The sequence below is a fragment of the Macaca fascicularis genome, chromosome 3, assembly GCF_037993035.2.
Source record: "Macaca fascicularis isolate 582-1 chromosome 3, T2T-MFA8v1.1".
In the NCBI taxonomy this organism is placed as follows: domain Eukaryota; kingdom Metazoa; phylum Chordata; class Mammalia; order Primates; family Cercopithecidae; genus Macaca; species Macaca fascicularis.
In genome coordinates, this window is record NC_088377.1 from 99,618,821 (window position 1) to 99,639,269 (window position 20,449).

The 20,449-nt window shown below is 51.9% G+C and overlaps 1 protein-coding gene across 5 annotated transcripts in view; it reads left to right on the top strand.

Annotated features, from left to right (window-relative positions):
- Positions 1-20,449, top strand: part of CRHR2 (corticotropin releasing hormone receptor 2) — a 48,688-nt gene that overhangs the window by 20,046 nt on the left and 8,193 nt on the right. For 3 of the 5 annotated variants that reach the window (XM_045388976.3, XM_045388979.3, XM_005549874.5), the window contains 6 exons: positions 13,122-13,207; positions 14,790-14,899; positions 15,242-15,359; positions 17,579-17,732; positions 18,206-18,266; positions 19,799-19,871. In XM_045388976.3, coding sequence (XP_045244911.2) covers positions 13,122-13,207; positions 14,790-14,899; positions 15,242-15,359; positions 17,579-17,732; positions 18,206-18,266; positions 19,799-19,871 — 602 coding nt within the window. The remainder of the gene's footprint in view (positions 1-13,121; positions 13,208-14,789; positions 14,900-15,241; positions 15,360-17,578; positions 17,733-18,205; positions 18,267-19,798; positions 19,872-20,449) is intronic. The other 2 variants (XM_045388977.3, XM_045388978.3) reach the window with 1 other exon arrangement.

A 20,449-nucleotide genomic window follows, 5' to 3' on the forward strand; every position in this document is an offset into this window, starting at 1 on the left:
CTGCAGACAGCACATATCAGGCCATTCATATCAATTAAGTCTAATGAGAAGCTGATAAAATGTTGGCGCACCACCCAGGCTGGTAAAAGTAGGGCCAGTTAGCCCCTGGTATCTAATGAACAATTTTCTTCATTTAGACCAAAGTGCTCCCGGCACTGCAACTGCTGGAGAATGAGAGGAGCTGGTGGAGGGTGGGGAGCACTTACCATTAACCAGCACCTATGAGGTCAGCCTAGGTGGGAAGAGCAAAGGCTGCTAATGGCTGTGGAAATGCATGATTGATTTCCGTCCTCCCCATTCTTCACATCAGTGCTGCTTCCTTCTTCTCTGTTTGCCTTTTCCACGGGATCCTTCCTTTAAAAAGAATAACAGAGGGAGAAAACTCCATGAGAAGCCTAGGGGAAGAACAGGAGCGTTCAGGCTCTACTTCCTGCCCCAATTTTGTCATGCTATAGCCAAACCCCCACTGAAGCCTCATTCCTTAGCGAGCAGGAATCGCCCGGGTGGGGATGGCAGTTTAGATATTAGTCTCCGCAATTTTTCAACTCAACTGAGCACACAGAATCTGCCACAAAGCTATCAAGTGTTGATCATTTTCCAGGTGCCAGCTACTACTGAGAGAGCTTTGTATCCATATCTCAGGCATCCATAATCCCACTCACCCACACTCCCTCTGAGATATACACTGCTTTTATGCCCATATGGCAGACAAGAACACTGAGTCTCAGACACATGAAGTAACTTGTTCAAAGTCCTAATCAGCTCCTGTGCACCAGTGCAGGCAGGTGAATCCACAGCCCTCACTATTAACCATGGAGCAGTACTACCTCCATAAGAGGCATTCGGTTTGTGAGAAGAGCTTAGAGATTTGGAAAGAAGACTTATACCTCCGGCCTGGAGGATCAGGGAGGACTTAGCCCTCTGAGCTGGACTTCTGGGGACAGGTTGGGTTTTAGCAGGTGAGTGTGTAATAGGCACAGGAGAGGCCCTCTAGGCTGAGGGGACTGGGCAAAGCATGGAGAGAGGCCGGGCTTTGTGCCTTGAGGGGAGTGAGTGTTGTATGGAGAACAGGGAGTAGGAGAAACAATGAGGCTGGGGAGGAGCATGGAGGTCAGGTGATGCAGGCCATTCTACAGGGCTTCACCATCTGGAGAGGGAGCCTGGGTGAGCTTGTGAGCAGGGGAGCTCAGCTTTGGGAGCACACTGTCCTCTGGAGGGAAAGGAGAGGTAAGGGGACTTCTGCACAGAGCCAGGTAGACTACAGGTTGTGGGAGCAAATGAGGATGAAGACGCCAGCAATCTTGGGCATTTGAAATTGACAAGATATGGTGAGAAACAGCAAGGTAAAGCGTTGGGCACACAAGAAACAGCTGAGCACAGCTGGGGATGTGTTGGCTTTGAGGAGCTGGAGGGACACCTGAGCAGAGATGTTCAGAAAGCAGCCAGCTGGGTTGGGAAAAGCTCAAGAGAGCGCCAAGAGTGGAGATAAGGCATTTAGAAGTCCTTAGGATGTGGGGTTAGCAAATAGCTACAGTGTGTGAGTTTGGGAGGCTGGGTCAGAGCCTTGAGCCATCTTACCCAGAGCTATTTCCAGATGCAGCAGGGCCAAGGGAAGGGAAGGGACTAGTGCATGGCCACACATGCTAGTCAGTGGCAGAGCCAAGTTAAGCACAAGAGTCTCCTCGGGTGTTCTCTACACAACCTGTGCTGGCGGTTCAGTGGCTGAGCTTCCACGTGTTTGTACTGTGGTTTAACTCATTTAATCCTTGCACCATCCAGTGACAGAGACATAGCATTATCCTCATTTTACACATGGGAAAAATGAGGTGTGGAGCAATTAAGTCACTTATAACAGAACAAGGATTCAAACCCGGGTTCTGCTGCCTCTCAAAAAGCAACTCTGCTAGGTTAAGCAGAGAAGAAATTTTTAAAAAATATATCGGGGAGCTTATGGAATCCAGAGTGGGCTAGAGAACCAGATTTGGGGCCCCAAGCCAAGAACACAGGGCAGAGCTAGCCCAGTGAGGGGACCTCCCTCTCCCTGAAAGGCCCTGCCAACACCACCAGCCCTGGCCACTAGGTGGGACACAGCCCTGCTACCACCACTGCCACCACTACCACCACTACTCTAGAGTCTTTTTTTTTTTTTTTTTTTTTTGAGACAAGGTGTCAATCTACTACCCAGGCTGGAGTCCAGTGGCATGATCAAGGATCACTGCAATCTCAAACTCCTGTGCCCAGGTGATCCTCCTGCCTCAGCCTCCCAAGTAGCTGAGACTACAGGCACATGCCACCACACCTGGCTAATTTTTAAATTTTTTGTAGAGGTGGATCTTGCCATTTTGCCAGAGCTGGTCTTCAACTCCTGGACTCAAGCGATCCTTCTGTCTCTGGCTCCCAAAGTGCTGGGAGAATAGGCGTGAGCCGCTGCACCTGGCCAACCTGGAGTCTTTTTTTTTTTTTTTTTTTTGGAGACGGAGTCTCGCTCTTTCACCCAGGCTGGAGTGCAGTGGCTGGATCTCAACTCACTGCAAGCTCCGCCTCTCGGGTTTACGCCATTATCCTGCCTCAGCCTCCCGAGTAGCTGGGACTACAGGCGCCCGCCGCCTCGCCCGGCTAGTTTTTTGTATTTTTTTAGTAGAGACGGGGTTTCACCGTGTTAGCCAGGATGGTCTCGATCTCCTGACCTCATGATCCGCCCGTCTCGGCCTCCCAAAGTGCTGGGATTACAGGCTTGAGCCACCGCGCCCGGCCCAACCTGGAGTCTTAAGCTTCCTGCAGTTATCTCTGGAGAGGCTTTCTCCCTGTCTCCATCTGGGGGCCCCCAGTTCACTAATTCCCTCAGGTAGGTGCATCTGATGGTTGGGGGAGTATGTGGAGCCCCAGGTCCCATGCCAAAGCTCTGGCTACAAGGGAGCCTGGGAAGTAAGGATCTGGCATTTTAGCTCTAGGTGGGGAGGTAGCCTCGGTCTTCCCCCAGGATTCCCCGAGCCCAGGTTCAAATCCTGAGTGGCTAGAAACAATCCTAAATGTCCATATTCAATTTAATCGGGGCAAGTCTTATCCCTTTTGTGGGCCTCAGTCTCCCTATCTGTATTCAGAAAGGAGGTGGATTAGCATGGAAGTGGTTTGGCCAGAAGTGGGGCACTTATATCCCATTTTCCTCTCACCTCTCCCCGTTCCACATGGACTTCTCTGAGCCCATCTCTGTGCACATCTCTGTCTCTGTGTCTCTCTCGTTGTCTCCCTGTTTCTGTTTTTCTCTATGTGTGATTCTGTGTCTGTGTGTATGTTTCTATGTCCTTCTCAGTTTCTCTTTTTTTTTCTACCTCTCTCTCTCTTTCTCTGTCTTTCTCCTTCTCCATCTCTCCTTACTGCCTTCTCCGTCCCCCAGCTCCATCTCCAAACCCACCATCTCCCAGCTCACATCCCTCACTCTATCTGCCCTTCTCCTGCACCTCATCTTGCCTGTCCCTGTGGTCCTTTTGGCTGCAAAGGAGGGTCCTGCCACCTCCCTCCTGGCCATGGTCCATTTTCCTTCTGTGGAACCACTAAGTGCAGCTTGGCTCAGCCTCGGCCTCCTTGACCTCAGGCTCCACAATGTCCTACTGGGAACGGCTGGGGTCATCTGTACTGAGGCATCTGCCAGGACAGGGGAAGAAGGGGCATCCCATCTAACCTAGCCACATGGGGAGGTTAGGGGTCCTCACTTCCCAGAACCCCATTCTAGAGACATGCTGAAACACTGGTTGTGTTACAATGGAAACACATAAGCTGAGTGGTCTCCAGCCAGAGGGGTCTCTCCCATTGGGTCTGCCTGCTTAATCCCTTCTTCAGTCCTCAGGGCCAGAGGTGATAAGAAAGGCTGAAACCTGCCCTCAGGAAGCCCCAGGCTGCTTATCTACCAGGCTTGTGCAAATCAACAGTCAGAGATCAGGAAGAGGGGTTTGGTGGACACTGGGACATTCCTGGGAGGCTTTCTGGAGGGAGTGGGGGTAAACTTTAAAGGTCTTGGAGCAGTTGGGATGCCATGTTTGTTGAGGACAGGCACAGTACAGGAGTACAAGCCTCAGGAGGACCCCAGATAGACCCTGCCCTCTGGGTTGAAGAAGTAGAAGCTGTAAATCCGGAAACTTAGGTCTGCATTCTCAGACACCGGTGAGACCTGATCCCGCCCTGACTTTATTCCATTCTCCAAGGCCCATCAGTTACTCCATGTGTGAGAACAGCTTCCCTGCTGGGAGAGAGGGAAGGCGGGATGGGCACAGCCATCACAGAGGTTTAGCTAAGAGAAGAAGGAAGGAAGAGAAATAAAGCAGAAGTGGATGCCCTTGTGGCCACCCTACACTCCAGAGCTGCCCGGCTGCAGAGCCCTCTATACATTGAGTCCAGCCCTCCCCTCCCCACTTAAGGGTACGAAATGAGGAGAGGGAAATACAGCTGCCCAGAGTCCTACAGCAAGTCTGGGCCCTGATGGGCCTCTGCTGGCTCCGGAAACTCCTGGCTTCTGCTCTAGCTTCTACCCACCTCTGCATGCATCTTGATCTTTCCTGTCTCCTACTCTCCCCAGGAATCCTCCAGCCACCTAATCATCTTGCTCAGGCTCACCCCTTATTGAGGTTGTATTTCACCCTTTCCCCCAGAAAGCATTGAGGAGCCTAGAGACAAGCTTTTCAAAGATGCATAAGACCTGAGCCTGCCTTCCAGGAGCTCCTGTTCTAGAAACAGTGACAGGCATTCTCTCAAAGAGAACTTTCTAATATATGCTCTCAAGTAAAATAGCGCAGTGAAGACAGTCGGAGCACATGGAAGGGAATTATTCCAAGAGGAAGGGAGAGTAAGTTTGGAAGACTTCATGGAGAAAGTCTTGTTGAACAGTACCTTGAAAAATTGAGCTAATGATGTGTCAGATGGAAGGGAGGAGGGGAGCAGAAGCCAGATCATGGAGGCCTCATATGTTGGACCAGGGCATGGGCCTTGATTCTGCTGGCTTTAGAGACAGCAGCTGTTTGTCCGTAGCCCTATGGTGCAGGACCAGAATACTCTGGCCATTTCCTCTCCTATCTCCTGCTTATTAATTCAGAGGTCCCAGCATCCTTCCCTGTGCACTCCCTACCACCAATGCCACAGGGCAGCTTGGATCCCTGAGAAAGGACTAAAGGAGGAGCCCCATCTCAGTAACCCTCAGGGAGCTCCCCACAGGGCTTCTTGTCAGGGCCCCAGGTGCAGGCATCTGGGCCCCCCTGACTGCCCACCCCCACCAGGTGCTCCAGAGTCAGGCAGGCAGTCCCTTTCACACACAGCACCTGCCAGGAGAGCCGCTGGGGCAAGGGAGAGTGGAAGGAACCTGGGCTCAGATTCAGCAGGGCTGGATCTAAGTCCTGGGTTTGTCATGACTCACTGAGGGACTGGTAGACCCTCCTTGTCCAAGTCTCGGTTTTCTTATCTGTTTGAAGGGGACAGCAAACATGCTGACCTCGTGGGGCCATGGCACACAGGGGAGATGATGCTGCTTGGGGCTCCCTGTGGACAGCTAGGACATTGTCAGCAAGGGGAGGGGAGTTGAAGGTGGCCTGGGGCCCGGAAGGAGAGGCCATCATGTCCTTGGGGAGGGGAGAGTCCCACCCACACCAAGAATGGCTATCCTCATTCTGGGGTGGTGCTCTCCTGCTGTCTCTGAGGGCACCCAGAACTCTGTGGTTTCTGGGGATGTCCTGGGAGGGGGAAGTCTGTCTATCTAGACTGAGAAGGTCTGGTGCCTAAAAGCCTATAGAGAAAGGCAGCCACTTGCCCCCCTGGAGGGATGCTGCTGGCATTCTGCCAGCCAGCTGTCTTCTCCCTGCATTACTTCACAGGAACCATGAACTGAAAGCCAGTTCTAATTCTGACCATCCTACTGACTGCTTTTCTCACTTTGGGCAGGTTGTCTCCCCCCTTCAGACCTCAGTTTATCTGCACCAGGTGGGTGGAGGACTTGATGAGTTCTAGTGATGTTTCTCAGTTCCAAGGCAACTTCTGCCACAGGGGTCCTCTGTTCGTCCTCTCCCCACCTTCCTCCATAGGCCGGCGTCATGGCGACGAGCCCACTGAGCATTGCTAGGATGGCTGGAAGGAGGGAGCCCTGTACAGTAGAGGCAGGAACATGAGGTAGGGGCCTCCTCCCACTGCCCCTTCTCTGGGGAGGGCAGAGCTTACACAGTGAGCTGGGTTCTGCTCCCCCTTCCCTTTTTCATAGACTCAGTATGGTCTTCATTAAACTGCTCAATGCCTCTATGACTCAGTTTCCCCACTGTCTCCTGTAAGTATGCTTACAGATCCTGCTTAAGGATGGCAGGGCACTGTGAGTGAAAAGTCCTGTGAAAATAGGGAGCTGAGGCTCTCTGGAGGTCCAGAACAGGCAGTTGAAGTTCAGAGAGCTGTGTCCATACAACATTAAGAAATGGAATCCAAGCTCCCTGGCCTGAATCTCAGACATCACCAACAAAGGGCCCTGGGGATGCCTTTCCCACCCATTGGCTGGGGTTGGCAATAGTAGACTCCCAAACTCAACCTAGCACTTCTATGTCAGTCTGGGTCTGAGCTTGGGTGAACATCACCAGCTGCCTGTTCCTCTCTGACCACCAATTTGCTGTGATTGGATCAAGACAGAAATATGCAAGGTGGGCCTCAACGTTGGTCAGTCCTCCTTAGCCTGCAGTGGCCTCCAGGCAATGCAGGGTACTGACTCAAGGAGATGCACCTCATTTGGGAAGCTCAGGAAAACCATGCTGTTAGCACCAGGACTATACATCTGACCACCCCAGCTCTGGCCACACTTCCCCAAAAGTCTCTTAACTGGGGATGAAAAGCAATCCAGTCCAGGAAGTGAAGGCCAAGCTGGGAGGAGACATTGGCTGAGAGGTTTTTCCCACAAAAAGCAAGAAAGATGGCCAGGCATGGTGACTCATGCCTGAAATCCCAACATTTTGGGAGGCTGAGGCAGGAGGATCACTTGTGGCCAGGAGTTTGAGACCAGCCAAAGCCACATAGTGAGACCCCATTTCTACAAAAAAAAATTAGCAAATTATCATGGCATGGTGGCACATGCCTACAGTCCCATTACTCAGGAGGCTGAGGCAGGAGGATCACTTGAGTACAGGAGTTCAAGGCTGCAGTGAGCTAAGATCACACCACTGACCTCCAACCTGGGTGACAGAGTGAGACCCCATCTCAAAAAATGTAGGTAAGAAAGGTGACTCAAAGTCAAGGTCAAAGATTTCCCCACCAGGCCCCAAGCCAGACAAGAAGATGGCTGGATCTGGAGTGGCCTAACTACAGGCAGTAAAATGAATTGAGAGTGGGATATCTGGCCCCTAAGGTATTATCTTCTGGGAATCTGGACACTAAGTGGCAATGACACTGAAGAGGTGGCATAACTGGCGGCACCTGCTGAAACACAGGGTCATAGGGAGAGCCTCTCTCCTAGGTACACCAACTCCAGGGTCTCCTGTGAGGAAGTGTGTCCCAGAGGAGAGAGATCTTCTGCCTCTTCATGGTTGAGTGACCCCAGACGTGTCAGTTTCTCTCTTCAGGTCCCACCAGACCAGATGCAGAAGTTGCCTTCCTAATTCCCAAGGAGATCCCTGATGACTCAGTTTCCAACTTGCTTCCCTTGGAACAGTCAAAGCTTTCATGCCAGGAACCTGGAGGATGGTGCCCACAAGTTTGCTGTTTGAGACTGACACCCCTCCCCCATGTGGGATTGGACTGCAATGTCTGCAGTTTGGCAGCTGGGTCAGCCTACCCGTGGTGTCTTGTCGTGTGATCTGGCTTCCTCCTGCGTGTGTGACTGTTTTGTATTTGCCATGCATCTTGGTGGAGCATGGGCATACAAGGTGGCAGACTGTCTTCCTGGCCCACTCTGAGCCTCCTACCTTCGATGAGTTCCCAAGTAACCTAGGAAACAGCATCAGCCTTGGTCCATCCTAAGATCTTGTGTACTCAGCTTTGTGCAGTACTTAAGAAAGGGCCAGAAATGACAGCAAACCAGGCCATGCCTTTAGGGGTTCTCAGCCTTGTACAAAATAAGGCAAACTTCTGCTCCAGAGAACCTGGGCTGGTTAGGAAAGTACAACACCTTTACAGGGGTCAGTGAAAGAACAATCCCAGCCTAGCGTGAGCCAGGCAGACACAAGCAGCCAGACCCTTGGGGAGCTGGAACAGTCATGGAAGCTACCTGGAGGAGCTGGGGCTGGAGCTGGGCCTTGAAAAGGGGCATGAATTGGTGTGACCTCATTGGGCCGGGCCCAGGGCCAAGATCTGAATATCAGGTGGGAAGGCTGGTTCTTAGGAGCTCTCCGAGGTCCCCAACCTTAGAGATAGGCAGGGATGAAGAATGGCATTACGCTGTCCGCGGTGCTGAAAGTTCCGATCCCATGTAGTGACTTCATTCCTTCTGTAAATACTGCTTCTGGCCCTCCCCACCTCAATGTCATCACTTTCTCTCCCTCACCACTACTACTACTAGTACTACCTCTTCTTTTTCTCCTCCTCCTCCTCTTCATCCTCCTTCTTCTTCTATAATCATCATCACAGGGTCTCACTCTATCACCCAGGCTGGAGTGCAGTGGCACAATCTCAGCTCACTGCAACCTCTGCCTCCCAGGCTCAAGCAATCCTCTCACTTCAGCCTTCTGAGTAGCTGGGACTATAGGCACACACCACCACGCCTGGTTTTTTTTTTGTTTGTTTTTTTGTTTTTTTTTTTTTTTTTTTAGAGAGAGAGAGAGATGGAGTTTCATCATGTTGCTCAGACTGGTTTCAAACTCCTAGGCTCAAGCAATTCACCCACCTTGGTCTCCCAAAATGTTGGGATTACAGGCATGAGCCACCATATCCAGCCTTTCCCTCACTTGCTGTACTTTTCTTTCCAAATAGCCAATGACCCCATTGCTGTGCCTCACCACAGTCCCATTCACTCTTTTCCCCATGCCTACCCCTGTCCCTTGTACTCCTTCCCCCAAAATTACTACCAAAAATAGCCCCTCATGGTCCTTGTCTCCTATGGTCCATGTCTCTCCAGACGGTATCAGAGATAGAAGTGCCAACCATTTGAAGGTGATGTCAGGGTGCTTGGAGTTGTCACAATAGCTTGGGGATGCTAACTGGCATTTAGTAGACTGGGGAGTCTCACATAACATATAATTGATACACCTGAGATGCCAAACATCATAGAGAATCGATTTACTGTAGTTTTTCTAAGAGGCAAAACTGAGACTAAGAGGGAAGGGACTTAGTCATGGTCACCTAGCTATCCAGAGACAAAACTATAGCTAGAATACAGGCTCTCATGTCCTATCCAGGCTTCAGGACCACCCCAGGTAACAGCCTGAACTGGGAACTCTTTGCAAAGTGTCAGCATCTGAAACGGGGAGAGCCCATTGTAATGGAGGTTTTTGGCAGGCCTCGGCCACTCTGAGCATGGAAACCAGGCCTCCCAGACTACAGAGTCCTGCAAGAGAAGACCCTGCCTGCATCATTCAGACCCTAATGCCCCTGGAAGCCCACACTCCACATCATCAGCATTGATCCTCAGCAGGGGCACTTGTGTTGCTATGGTAATGGGCACCCACCTCTCTGCATCCAGCTCCACAATTTTAGCCTTGCCATCTGCCCTCAGAGTGTGTGCCCATCCATCTATGGTTTCCAGGGAGTGGAGGGGATTCTTTCCGTCTTACTCTCTCCTGTCCAAGGCTGTGCCTGAGGGCCCAGTGCCCTCATTAGCTACAGCAGACAGCTCCTCCGAAGAGTGGGGCACATCTGTCCTCCAGTCCTTTGATACCCAGTGTCTATAGCCAGAAGCTTATCTGCAGGCAGGGCTGGGCTGCCAGAGAGGGAAGTCCCCTCCCACTACTGCATCCTACCTGCTTTCCCAGGGGTCAGCAGATCTGAGTCAATTCTGTTCAGCCCACATTTCCTCAGTGGCTCTGTCCTGAGGGAGATCTGGTGGCTCCAATATGGCTTCTACTTACTTGTCTGTTCCCAAGGAGCTCAAGTCCAGTACCAAAGAAAAGAATGATTAGGTCCAAAGATGTGAAATTCATAGTGAATTATGGCAAATGCACTAAAACAGAATTTGTGTTTTTCAAACTATGGATTGTGATGCAAGAGTGGACTGTGGAGTCAATTTAGTGGGTCATGATCAGCGTTTGTGTGTGAAATGAATAGAAGGCATTAGAATAGGCTGGATAGGAAAATAGTACAGTTGTGCTCAAGCTAAATCTTGCTTTTTGAAACTGGATTCTGTGTGTGTGTGTGTGTGTGTGTGTGTGTGTGTGTGTGTGTGTGTACTGGATTATAATATAAAATGTATGTGTTATTGTGGTTCAAGGGCAATAAAGTGGAAAAACTACATTACAAAGGAAGGGATAGAGGGGGAAACAAAGAAAGGATTGCTTCAGACCTAGGGGTGTTGGGGATGGCTCCATGCAGGAGGTGGCATTTGAGAGTGGGTTAAAGATGGGTAGGAGTTCATCCGTGAGCAGTGGGTAAGAAGGAGGAGGTGCTTTAAGAGGTGGATCCACACAAAGAGGGTATGTGCCAAACCTGTTTGTGCCAATGCCAGTGGCCATGCAGAATGCTGGAGATGGGTCAGGGCAGCTAGGCTGGGGCCTGTGTATCAAGGGCCTTGACTATCATGCTAAGAAATTAGACTTTATTCTTGAGAGCAATAAACAGCCACTGATGGCTTTTAAGCAGGAATCAACATGGTCAAGGTGGCAAGAGAAGAAGCAGGGAAGTGAGAGAGGAGGCCGTTGTGGCAGTCCAGGCAAGAAGACTAGAGAGCAGATGGAGGGATGGGCAGGAGGGGAGTGAACTCTGGAAAAAAAAAGGAGGAGAAAGAATCCATGGAACTTGGGACCCCATGGACATTGGTGTGAGGGAGAGGAAAGGTCTCTGATTTGCAGCATTTCTATCCTGACCCCCTCCCACCTGCAAGTCCACCCCACTATCAGTGCCACCACAGGATATCATATTTGGGAAACAAGTGTTCCGAGGTCCCATCCTCAGGGAGCCCCCACACTGATCAGAGTGACCAGACTCACTCACCTGGACAGCTCAGGGCTGGTCATCGGGCAAGGTTTGGAGTGTGGGGCTCAGGCGGTCAGGACTGGAGGTGCTCGGGAGAGAGAGCTATAGAGTGAAAGCAATCAAGGTCTTCCTGAAGGAAGGGGCCTAGCATTGAGCTTCAGGAAAGCTAGATAGTATTTATGAACACATAGAAGATAAATTTTTCTGCCCTTTGAAACACAGACAGGATTCTGGTCTGCCTCACCTCACATAGACTGTTCAGAGACACTGTAAACCCCCATCAGGGAGGGACTGTTCATTTCACAAAAGAACTTACCCTCCTTACACAATTACTTTTTTAGTTCGGTGACATCACCATCACCGACCCTCACAAGTTGAGGTAGCCTCTCCCTTTCATGAGCATGAATGTTGGTAAGAAAAGATGGTCCTAGGTATCAAATTCAGAGCCCACCTGGGGAGTTGGGCACCATGGCTGGGGGTGGGGAGCAGGCTTCCTCTTCCTGGGAGTCAGAATCAGCATCAGACCAGGGCATTCCCTGACTCACTTGGCAGGGGGAGGGCAGGGCCCTGCCAGGGATGGGCCTTGGCCCAGGAGGAAGGAATAGGCCAGTCATGACCCTGGGTTTGAAGAATGGATGAGCTCCAGGCACCAAACTAAAAAACAATTAAGCTAATAGAATCTTCCCCATTGATTTTGCTCTTCGGCAAGTGCTCTTTCCCAATTCCATTGCTTCAAACTCATCGGGCTCAACGGAAGTGGGTTTTTAAGTAAACTTAATTATTTCAGAACACACTGCTTCCAAAAACAACCTAAAGTTCCCCCTCCAGCTCTGCAACTCTGTGATCTGCGAGCTATTTATTTTAATTAGCTTTACATTGTATATCTAACATATGCTAAAAAGAAAAATTCACAGACAACTGCCCATTAGTCAGAGAGGTGAACCCTGGTAAAAATCACCCCCAAACAATGGAACATTCAGCATTTGTAACCCACCCGGGAGGTCAGAAACACACTAGTGAGGAAGGCAGAGCAGAGGCAGACTTGGAGAGCTCCGGGCCTTCTCCGGTGGGAGGGCTTCCTCCTGATTGGAGCTGGCGTATGGAGGGGGTGTCTTAGGAGCCAGACCTTGACAGTTGGAGCTGAGATAGAGAGAAAAGCAAATATGAGCATTTTTCAACTTTCCTACCATCCCCCTTGACAAAACCTGCACTTGTGTGCACAGGACAATGCTCCTTGAAACGTCTTTTCACACATCGTATTCCAACTTGAATACAGAGGCTGGTTCTTGAACATTGAGAGACATCACATGGTGGCCTCCCAGGCAGCAGCGGCCCAAGAGCAGCGGCCCAGCCCTGAGTGCCCAGCATTCACTCATTCCTGTTTGCCACTACTTGATATGGCCTAAAGGTTAAGAACAGAAGACCTGAAGCCAGAACTTCTGGGTTTGAATCCTCTTGTCATCTTTGTATCCTTGGCCAGCAGCTTAATCTCTTTGTGCCTCAGTTTCCTCCTCTTTGAAATGGGTTCATATTAATGCCTACTTCATGGGGTGGTTGTGGAGATTGAATGGACATGTGTATCCATAGCAGTTAGAAGAGGACCTGGCACATGGGAAACACATGCTATGTAAATGGTAGTTATTATTAAAATGGAAATGCTGATATTGGTGAAGTATGGATCTCAAATATAAAACAATTGAGGTGAGGATGTAAATTATGTGGCATGCTGAAAGCAGTGAATCTTCAGGCACAACCCACTGCTCACAATTGGATTCAGTTTTGAAGCAAATGAACAAAATGGAAGTGTACAAAGTGCTAGTCAAAGATTGTATCTAAAATGGGTTTTAGCATGCCTTTAGCAATCTTGTAAGATGAGTCTTTTGTGCTATTTTCACATAAGTGGCTTACATGTAAACTTTCAGATGCACATTGTATTTCCTGCCCTAGGAGAGCTGAGGTGTGTTTACCTTATCCTGTGGGCACTAGGGAGCCAGGGAGGGCTCTTGAGGAGGGGAGTGACCTGACTCTTGGCAGTTGGCATTTTTTTGTAGGGAATGCCTATCGAGAATGCTTGGAGAATGGGACGTGGGCCTCAAAGATCAACTACTCACAGTGTGAGCCCATTTTGGATGACAAGGTGAGTGGCCCTCACCTGCTGTGACCCCAGGCCTCACACACGTATTAGGACTCAGGTTGAACACAGAGGATCCCAAGGGGGGCAGACCAATCCTTGTGTCACCCAGCCACTCCCTTCTGTACCTCCTGCCCCTGCCCCCAGTGTCCTGCCCTGTGCTCAGTGACACTGTAGAGGAGTAGAGAAGGGGGACATGGAGTCCTACCTTCAAGAGAGCTTGGGCTGCTAGAGGATACAGCCAAGGTGGCATGTGACACAAAAAGGGAATGACCGTGTAATCAATGCTCCCAACATCTTAGACGCTGTGTGGCTGCACACCTTCCTCTCCCTCTGGGCCTCAGTTTCCCAATCTGACATTCTGATTCTGTGACTCCCCATGGAAACAAATGCAGCCCCACAAGGGCTGTCCCCATGGGAAGCTGGGTCCTGCTCTGCCTCTCCTGCTCCAGCTCTTGCTCTGGAATTCAATTCGGTGCTGCTGAGGCACCGAACTCCTCTCCTTGAGGCTACGCCTCATTCCTGACCTAAAAGGATACATCTCAGCTCTGTCCCCTCCTCATTACCCAGCACAGTCCTCAGTGGGGCTGGGACTTTTCCCCAAATGAAGTCCAAATTGAGAGGGAAAAACATTCACCCGCCCTGAGAAAGTCATTCTGCAAAATGTGAGCCACAGAGGTTCTGCAGGGAGGCCACTCAACGGGCAGGGAGGCCTCCAGCCCTCAGTTCTCACCTCCACTCTTTCTGCCCCTCCAGCAGTGGAGAATCAACACAGGGGGTGGGTAGGGTGGAGGGGTGGCTCTCCCTGGCAGGAAGGAGTATTTCATCACTGACTTTGTTTCAAATTGCCAACACTTGGTGATAATTAAAAGTCAACTGACTTTTATTCAGTTTGAATAAAATTTCTAAATTCTCTATAGACAGTGCACCCTCTCGTGTGGTCTCCAGGGCAGAGTAATCTCAATGCACCCCACCCCAGGCCTCCCATAGGCCATTGCTTCTGAGGTAGGATGGCAGGTTGGCCCCATTGTACAGACATCAAAACTGAGGTCCCGAGATAAAAATCAACCCACCCTCAGTCACTCAGCCAGCTGGGATCTGGGCTGAGACTAAACTCAGGAGAAGCATTCTAGAGTCTAGAATTTTTAAAAAGAATCTGTACCCATACCTCTCAAAATGTGCCCCCAAAATTGCATGTTGGTGCCCGGCACAGTGGCATATGTCTGTAGTCCCAGCTACTTGAGCGGCTGAAGTGGGAGGATTGCTTCAGGCCTGCAGATCAAGGCTGCAGTGCACTATGATTACACCTGTGAATAGCCACTGGGTCCCAGCCTGAGCAACAGACTGATACCCCATCTCTAAAAAAAATTAAAATAAATGCATGTTGGAAGGCCTGACCACAGCCACTTATCACAACAAGAGCCACCCAGGGCCAACAGGAATGAACTCTAAGAGCCAGGCATGGCAATGACAGCTGGAGCACTTCTGCCCCCAAGGTTAGGACACAGAGGTGGCCATGGCTGGAGTACCCAGCCCCACCCTCACGTGCCCATGCCCCCGTCTGCCCTGTCCATGTCTGTCTGTCCAGCAGAGGAAGTACGACCTGCACTACCGCGTCGCCCTTGTCCTCAACTACCTGGGCCACTGCGTATCTGTGGCAGCCCTGGTGGCTGCCTTCCTGCTTTTCCTGGCCCTGCGGTGAGTCCACCCTTTCGCCTTGCTTTCTCCTTCTCCCTCCTCCTACAGTACCCCCTTCACCTCTCCCAGACATTCTCACCTCCATTCTGGGGTCCAGGAGATAAAAGGGCCAGTGGAGAAAGGGGGGTTTGGGCGGGGTGCCAGGGCATAGATCACCAGCAGGCATGTGGGGTGCAGAGTGGGAGCTGGACTCAGAGGCCTCACTGTGGCCACCGTGGGTGGGAAGTGGCTCCTAGTGCAGCCCTGCCCTCATCCTAGGCTGAGTCTCTTCCTGGCCTCAGGGCGAACCCAGTCCCAGTTGACCCCTGACCCCGGCTGACCCCTGACCTGCACCTCCCACAGGAGCATCCGCTGTCTGCGGAATGTGATTCACTGGAACCTCATCACCACCTTTATCCTGCGAAATGTCATGTGGTTCCTGCTGCAGCTCATCGACCATGAAGTGCACGAGAGCAATGAGGTCACTGCTCGGGGAGACTCGGGGCTAGACCTGGGGGACTCTGGGCTCTGGGGGCACCCATCTCTCTGTCTGCTGTCTGCTTAGACCCCTCCTTTGACAGGAAACTCACTACCTATCAAAGCAGCCCTCTTCTTCTTGGGCAGCTTTTACTCTTACAAGCTCTTCCTAATGTTGAGCTTCTGCAACTCTACCCCATTCTTGCTCCCACTCTGAGAACAGATCCTCTGTACTCTCTCCAGGCTCTGAGACAGACCCCTTGGAGATTTGCACACAGACTGATGTTCACCAGTCCCCCCTACTCTCAGCTGGTGACACCTGACTTTCTGGCTGCTCCTTGGCTGACCCATGGCCAGAATGCTGTCATCTGGGCTGTGGCTCAGGTGCAAAACCATACCTGAGCTCGCCTCCACCCTAGCCATTGTCCCACCAGAGCTGGGCTGGGAGGAGCAGGAAGCTGCCAGGCTGGAAGCTTCACAAAGCTGACTCCAGACACATTTATCCTAGTCCACTCCTTATCTTGTGGATTCAGATGTCCTCAAAGACCTCTTTGAGAAAAAGAGGCTAGAACTAACCTCTGTTGAGCTTTCTCTGAATCCCAATGAGACTAGCAGGGATCATTTTCCCCATTACATAGACATGGAAACTGAGACTCACAGAGGTTGAGTGACTAGCCAAGGTCACATGCAGTGATGATACCTCTACATAAGGGGCTATCCCACATGCTAACTGTCCACCCTGGATTTCTGTCCATTGCTGTGTACTGTATCCAAGCCATTGTAAAAGTATAGACTAGTTTTGGGCCATCGCAGAGCCCTGTGGCACACCATTAGAGACTTCTCAGTACATTTCCTTTGGGTGGCCTGTGCCTTAGCAGACACCAGCCTGGTGTGATCCTTAACATGGTCCCACAAAGAACCTTGCCTCAGAACCAAATAGGCTCACTCAAGTTGAGGGCGCCTTCCAGCTCCCACGTGGGCCTATGCTAATAGAACATCATCAACCATGGAGGAAAAGTAGGGTTGGGAGGAGGGGCTCGGTAGCTTCCCACCTCAGCAGGACTTTCTCAGGAAAAAAGGAGACAGACCTCCACAGGAGGCTGTGCAGGGAAGCCCAGAAGACAGCCACGGGGACTGGGCAGGGAAGCCCAGAAGCAGCCAGCAGCTCAGGACAGGAGGGTTATCTAAGAACTGGGGCTGTCAGAGCCAGAAGCAGAGCCCCTGACACACAGGTCCCCGGACCTTGAGCTGGCTCCATCATTCCCCATGTCCCAGCCTTGGCTCTCAGGGTGCCCTGGGGATGAGCATGTGGGGAAGATGACCAGGTGGGGGTCTGTTGAGAGGAGCTCTGGCATGGAAGCCCAAGGCCTAGATCCTGGCCCTGCTGTGGCCCACTGTGTGGCTCTAGAGGGGCGGGGGCTTCCCCTCCCTATTTCGTTTGGGAAGGTAACCTTTGTGCTTGGGGAAGGTAGCCTTGCTCAGAGGGACAGGGACAAATTCCCCTCTGCTGGGAAGGCACGGAACCACAGCAGGCACAACCACAGCCACAACACAGCTACCCTCGTGCCTGTCTTTGTTATCCTCTGTCTCCTTCAACCACCCTGGAAGGCAGTGTTACTTTTTGAGGTTCAGAGAGGTGCAGTGACTTGCCAGGAGCCGTGTACTTTGCAAGTTTCCCTCCAGAGCCAGTAATGATTGTGCCAAGTCCAGAAGTTCCCAAACCCAGAGTCTTTGGAGTATCCCCTCCTTGGCCGCAGCCCCACTTCATACACCCTTGACTCACTTTACTCACTTTTTTTTTCATTTTTTTCTAAATGAAATTCCATATCCCATCCCTAAAAGGAAGCAGATCTGACTTGCTATGGATTGAAAATGACTCAAAAAAACTAAAATGAAAATACAACAAGGTGGCTGAATTCCAGCCTCTGTCTACAGAAAGCTCAGAGCCAGACTCTCCCTCTCTTTACTAGAAAGAAAAATTAGAGTTAGAGAGATGTTAAAAAAGCACACTGGCCCCAGTGGAGAATGGCACCTTAACTTAATCTGAAAGAGTGAAAGAGCACTGGAGAAGGATGAGGCTTTTCAGAGTGAGGTTCACTGGTATTTGATGGCATATTCACAAACTCCCTTTGGGAAGCCCTGTGTCTTGTTGCCCTGCCTGGGGATGTGTATGTCCTGCCTGGGCCCTGAGCAACCTCCTGACAGCCTGTGCCCTGCACACAGGTCTGGTGCCGCTGCATCACCACCATCTTCAACTACTTCGTGGTGACCAACTTCTTCTGGATGTTTGTGGAAGGCTGCTACCTGCACACGGCCATCGTCATGACCTACTCCACTGAGCGCCTGCGCAAGTGGCTCTTCCTCTTCATCGGATGGTGTGAGGGTCCCGGGGGCAGCAGGGCCTAGTTGGGGGGAGGACTTCTCACCAGGCCATTTCCCTTCGTCTTGGGTCCAAGGACCAGAGCCCGGCCCTGCCCTCCACCCCCAGCCCAGTCCCGCGGATGCAGCTACTTCCCTCCATGCTGGTGAGGAACAAGCAAAGGATCCCTCCAAAGGATATTCCTCAAATAGCTCTTCTCCCCCTGCCAGGAAGGACCTGTCCAAGGCCTTTGTCTCTGGCTCAGAAACTGGCTGGCTCTACTCTATCACAAAGTCACGCATCCCTGCTTGGAGAGAGGGGCGGGGGCATGGGCCAGGGGTCGAGGGACAGGGCACCCCTGGGGTTCTGGGTAACCTGCTGTTGGAAGAGTAAAAACATGGTCCCAGCCCCATTGTGGTCCACCATGATATGTCCTACAAGAAGGTCCCTGTCCATCGGTCCCCTGCAGCCCAAGTCTGTCCTTCTCTCAGGCATCCCCTGTCCCATCATCATCGCCTGGGCCATCAGCAAGCTCTACTATGAGAATGAACAGTAAGTGAATGGGCCAGCCATGGGGGCTCATGGGGAAGGGTGTGGGGTGTTAGGAAAGGTCAGCCTTGGGCTCTGGCCAAGCCGTGGAGCAGGAGTTGTAGCCACACTTAGACAGATTCACTGTCCTGTTGTCCCTAAATTGAAAAAAATAGCCCTGCACTCAGAGGTACTCACGTAGTAGGGCTCAAGGAACTTTGCTGAATTAAGTTAGGAATCATGGTTCCTTGCAGTGTCTCCCCGGCCCCTCCCCGCACCCCACCTCCGTGCCACGCACGCCCCCTTTGGTCTTTGTAAGACCTCCTCAGACTTGGATGTGGCAGCTCTGGCCCGGGGTATGTGGAAGGGGCCAAGGCCGCACATGACATCCAGAGCTGTCCATGAGCATTTAAAGAGTCCATGAGCATTTAACAGAGATTTTTTTTTTTTTTCCCTGAAGTCCCAGTCTGTGCCTGGGTGCAGTGTCCCATCCTGAGGTTCTCCCTATGCCACAGGTTGTGATATGCTGAGCCACAGCCCAAATGACAGCAACTCTGGCCATGGGTCAGCCAGGGAGCAGCCAGGAAGTCGAGTGTCACCAGCTGAGAGCAGTGGGGACTGGGGAACATCACCCTGTATGCAAATCTCCGAGGGGTCTGTCTCAGAGCCTAGAGAGAGCAGAGGGGATCTGTCCTCAGAGTGGGGACAAGAATGGGGTAGAGTTCCAGGAACTCAACATTAGGAAGAGCTTGTAAGAGTAAAAGCTGCCCAAGAAGAAGAGGGCCGCCTTGGTAGGTGGTGAGCTTCCTGTCAAAGGAGGGGCCCAAGCAGAGACCAGAAACTGTGGAAGACAGGGAGAATCCTATCTGCAGCAGGTCTGCACTGGATGACCTCCAAGATTTCAGAGGGCTGAATTCCCCAAAGTTGATGGCCCCTCCCTGTGGTCCAGTAGTTGCTGGCCGACCCAGACCCTAAAGCCTTTCTCCTGACCAGCATCCCCAGAGAATGAACTAAGCCTCTGGCAGCCAGTGAGGCCAGCAGACAGCAGCTCCCTTCACTGGGTGAACAAGTGTTGGCGCAAACACACAAAATCCCAGGCTGGAGGTAGGAAGACTCCACTTCCACATCTGCTGCTTTGTGTGGCCGAGTGAGTGCCTGGCACACAGAACAGCGGGTTTCAAGCAATATGGGAACAGGTGGCCTAACGCAATTGGCCGTGGACCAGCAAGGGGGAGCCCAGCTCTCCCTGTGCCTCCTGCATGCCCAGTCCTGTGCCTAGCAGGCTGCAATGGGGCAGGCGAGAGAGGAGGAGCAAGAGACCCATGGCCTGTCCTCAGTCTGGCTGGGGAGATTAGACCCACCGTGTAGAGCAAAAGACAGCCTGGGTGGGTGAGGGTGGTCAGTGGAGCTGGTATTTCCACCAGGGCTTTCTGGGAAGGGTCAGTCCTGGAGGCTAGGTCTCAGGAAGGGTAAAGCTGGAGGACCCTGGGCCCAAGTCTGGGGGATTCCCTCAGTTCCAGCTCAGCAGGCCCCCTAAAGCCACCCCATCTTCACAGGTGCTGGTTTGGCAAGGAGCCCGGTGACCTGGTGGACTACATCTACCAAGGCCCTATCATTCTCGTGCTCCTGGTAGGTCCTCAGTGGTGGCTGGGATGGGGCTGGGTGACAGGAGGACAGCAGAGGGTCCACCCAGGCAGAGACAGTGGCAAAGATGTGGCATGGGTAGCCCTGCGCACCAACTCTATATGCCACCCCATACCCTGTCTGTGCCACCCTATGCCCCAGCACCACCCAGCCTTCCCTTCCTCATGCTCGATGCCCTGGCGCAGCCCCGCACCACACTGGTGACCTCAGGGCTCTTTCTCTGGGAGGAGAAAGGATCTAATGGGTAGACTTCCTGTGCCCTCCTGGTCTGACACCGTACAATGCTGAGACAGCCAGGTGAGCAGGCAGCTGGTGACAACAGAAGAGTGTGCGGACTTCTGTTCATTCCAGACCTACGTTCCCCTCGGCACCCAGCGACCCTCTCTGGGTCCAGCCCACCGCCCCCAGCCTGGAGTGGAGAATACCGGGATGAAGCGTAATGAGCAATTGTTCCTTGTCCAGCTCCCCGCCCTTTGCCAAATGTATTTGCATCTAAGGTATAATTGCCACACATCTTTAATCCACAAAGAGCTTTAATTAAGGGAGAGTTTAAGTAGAGGCTG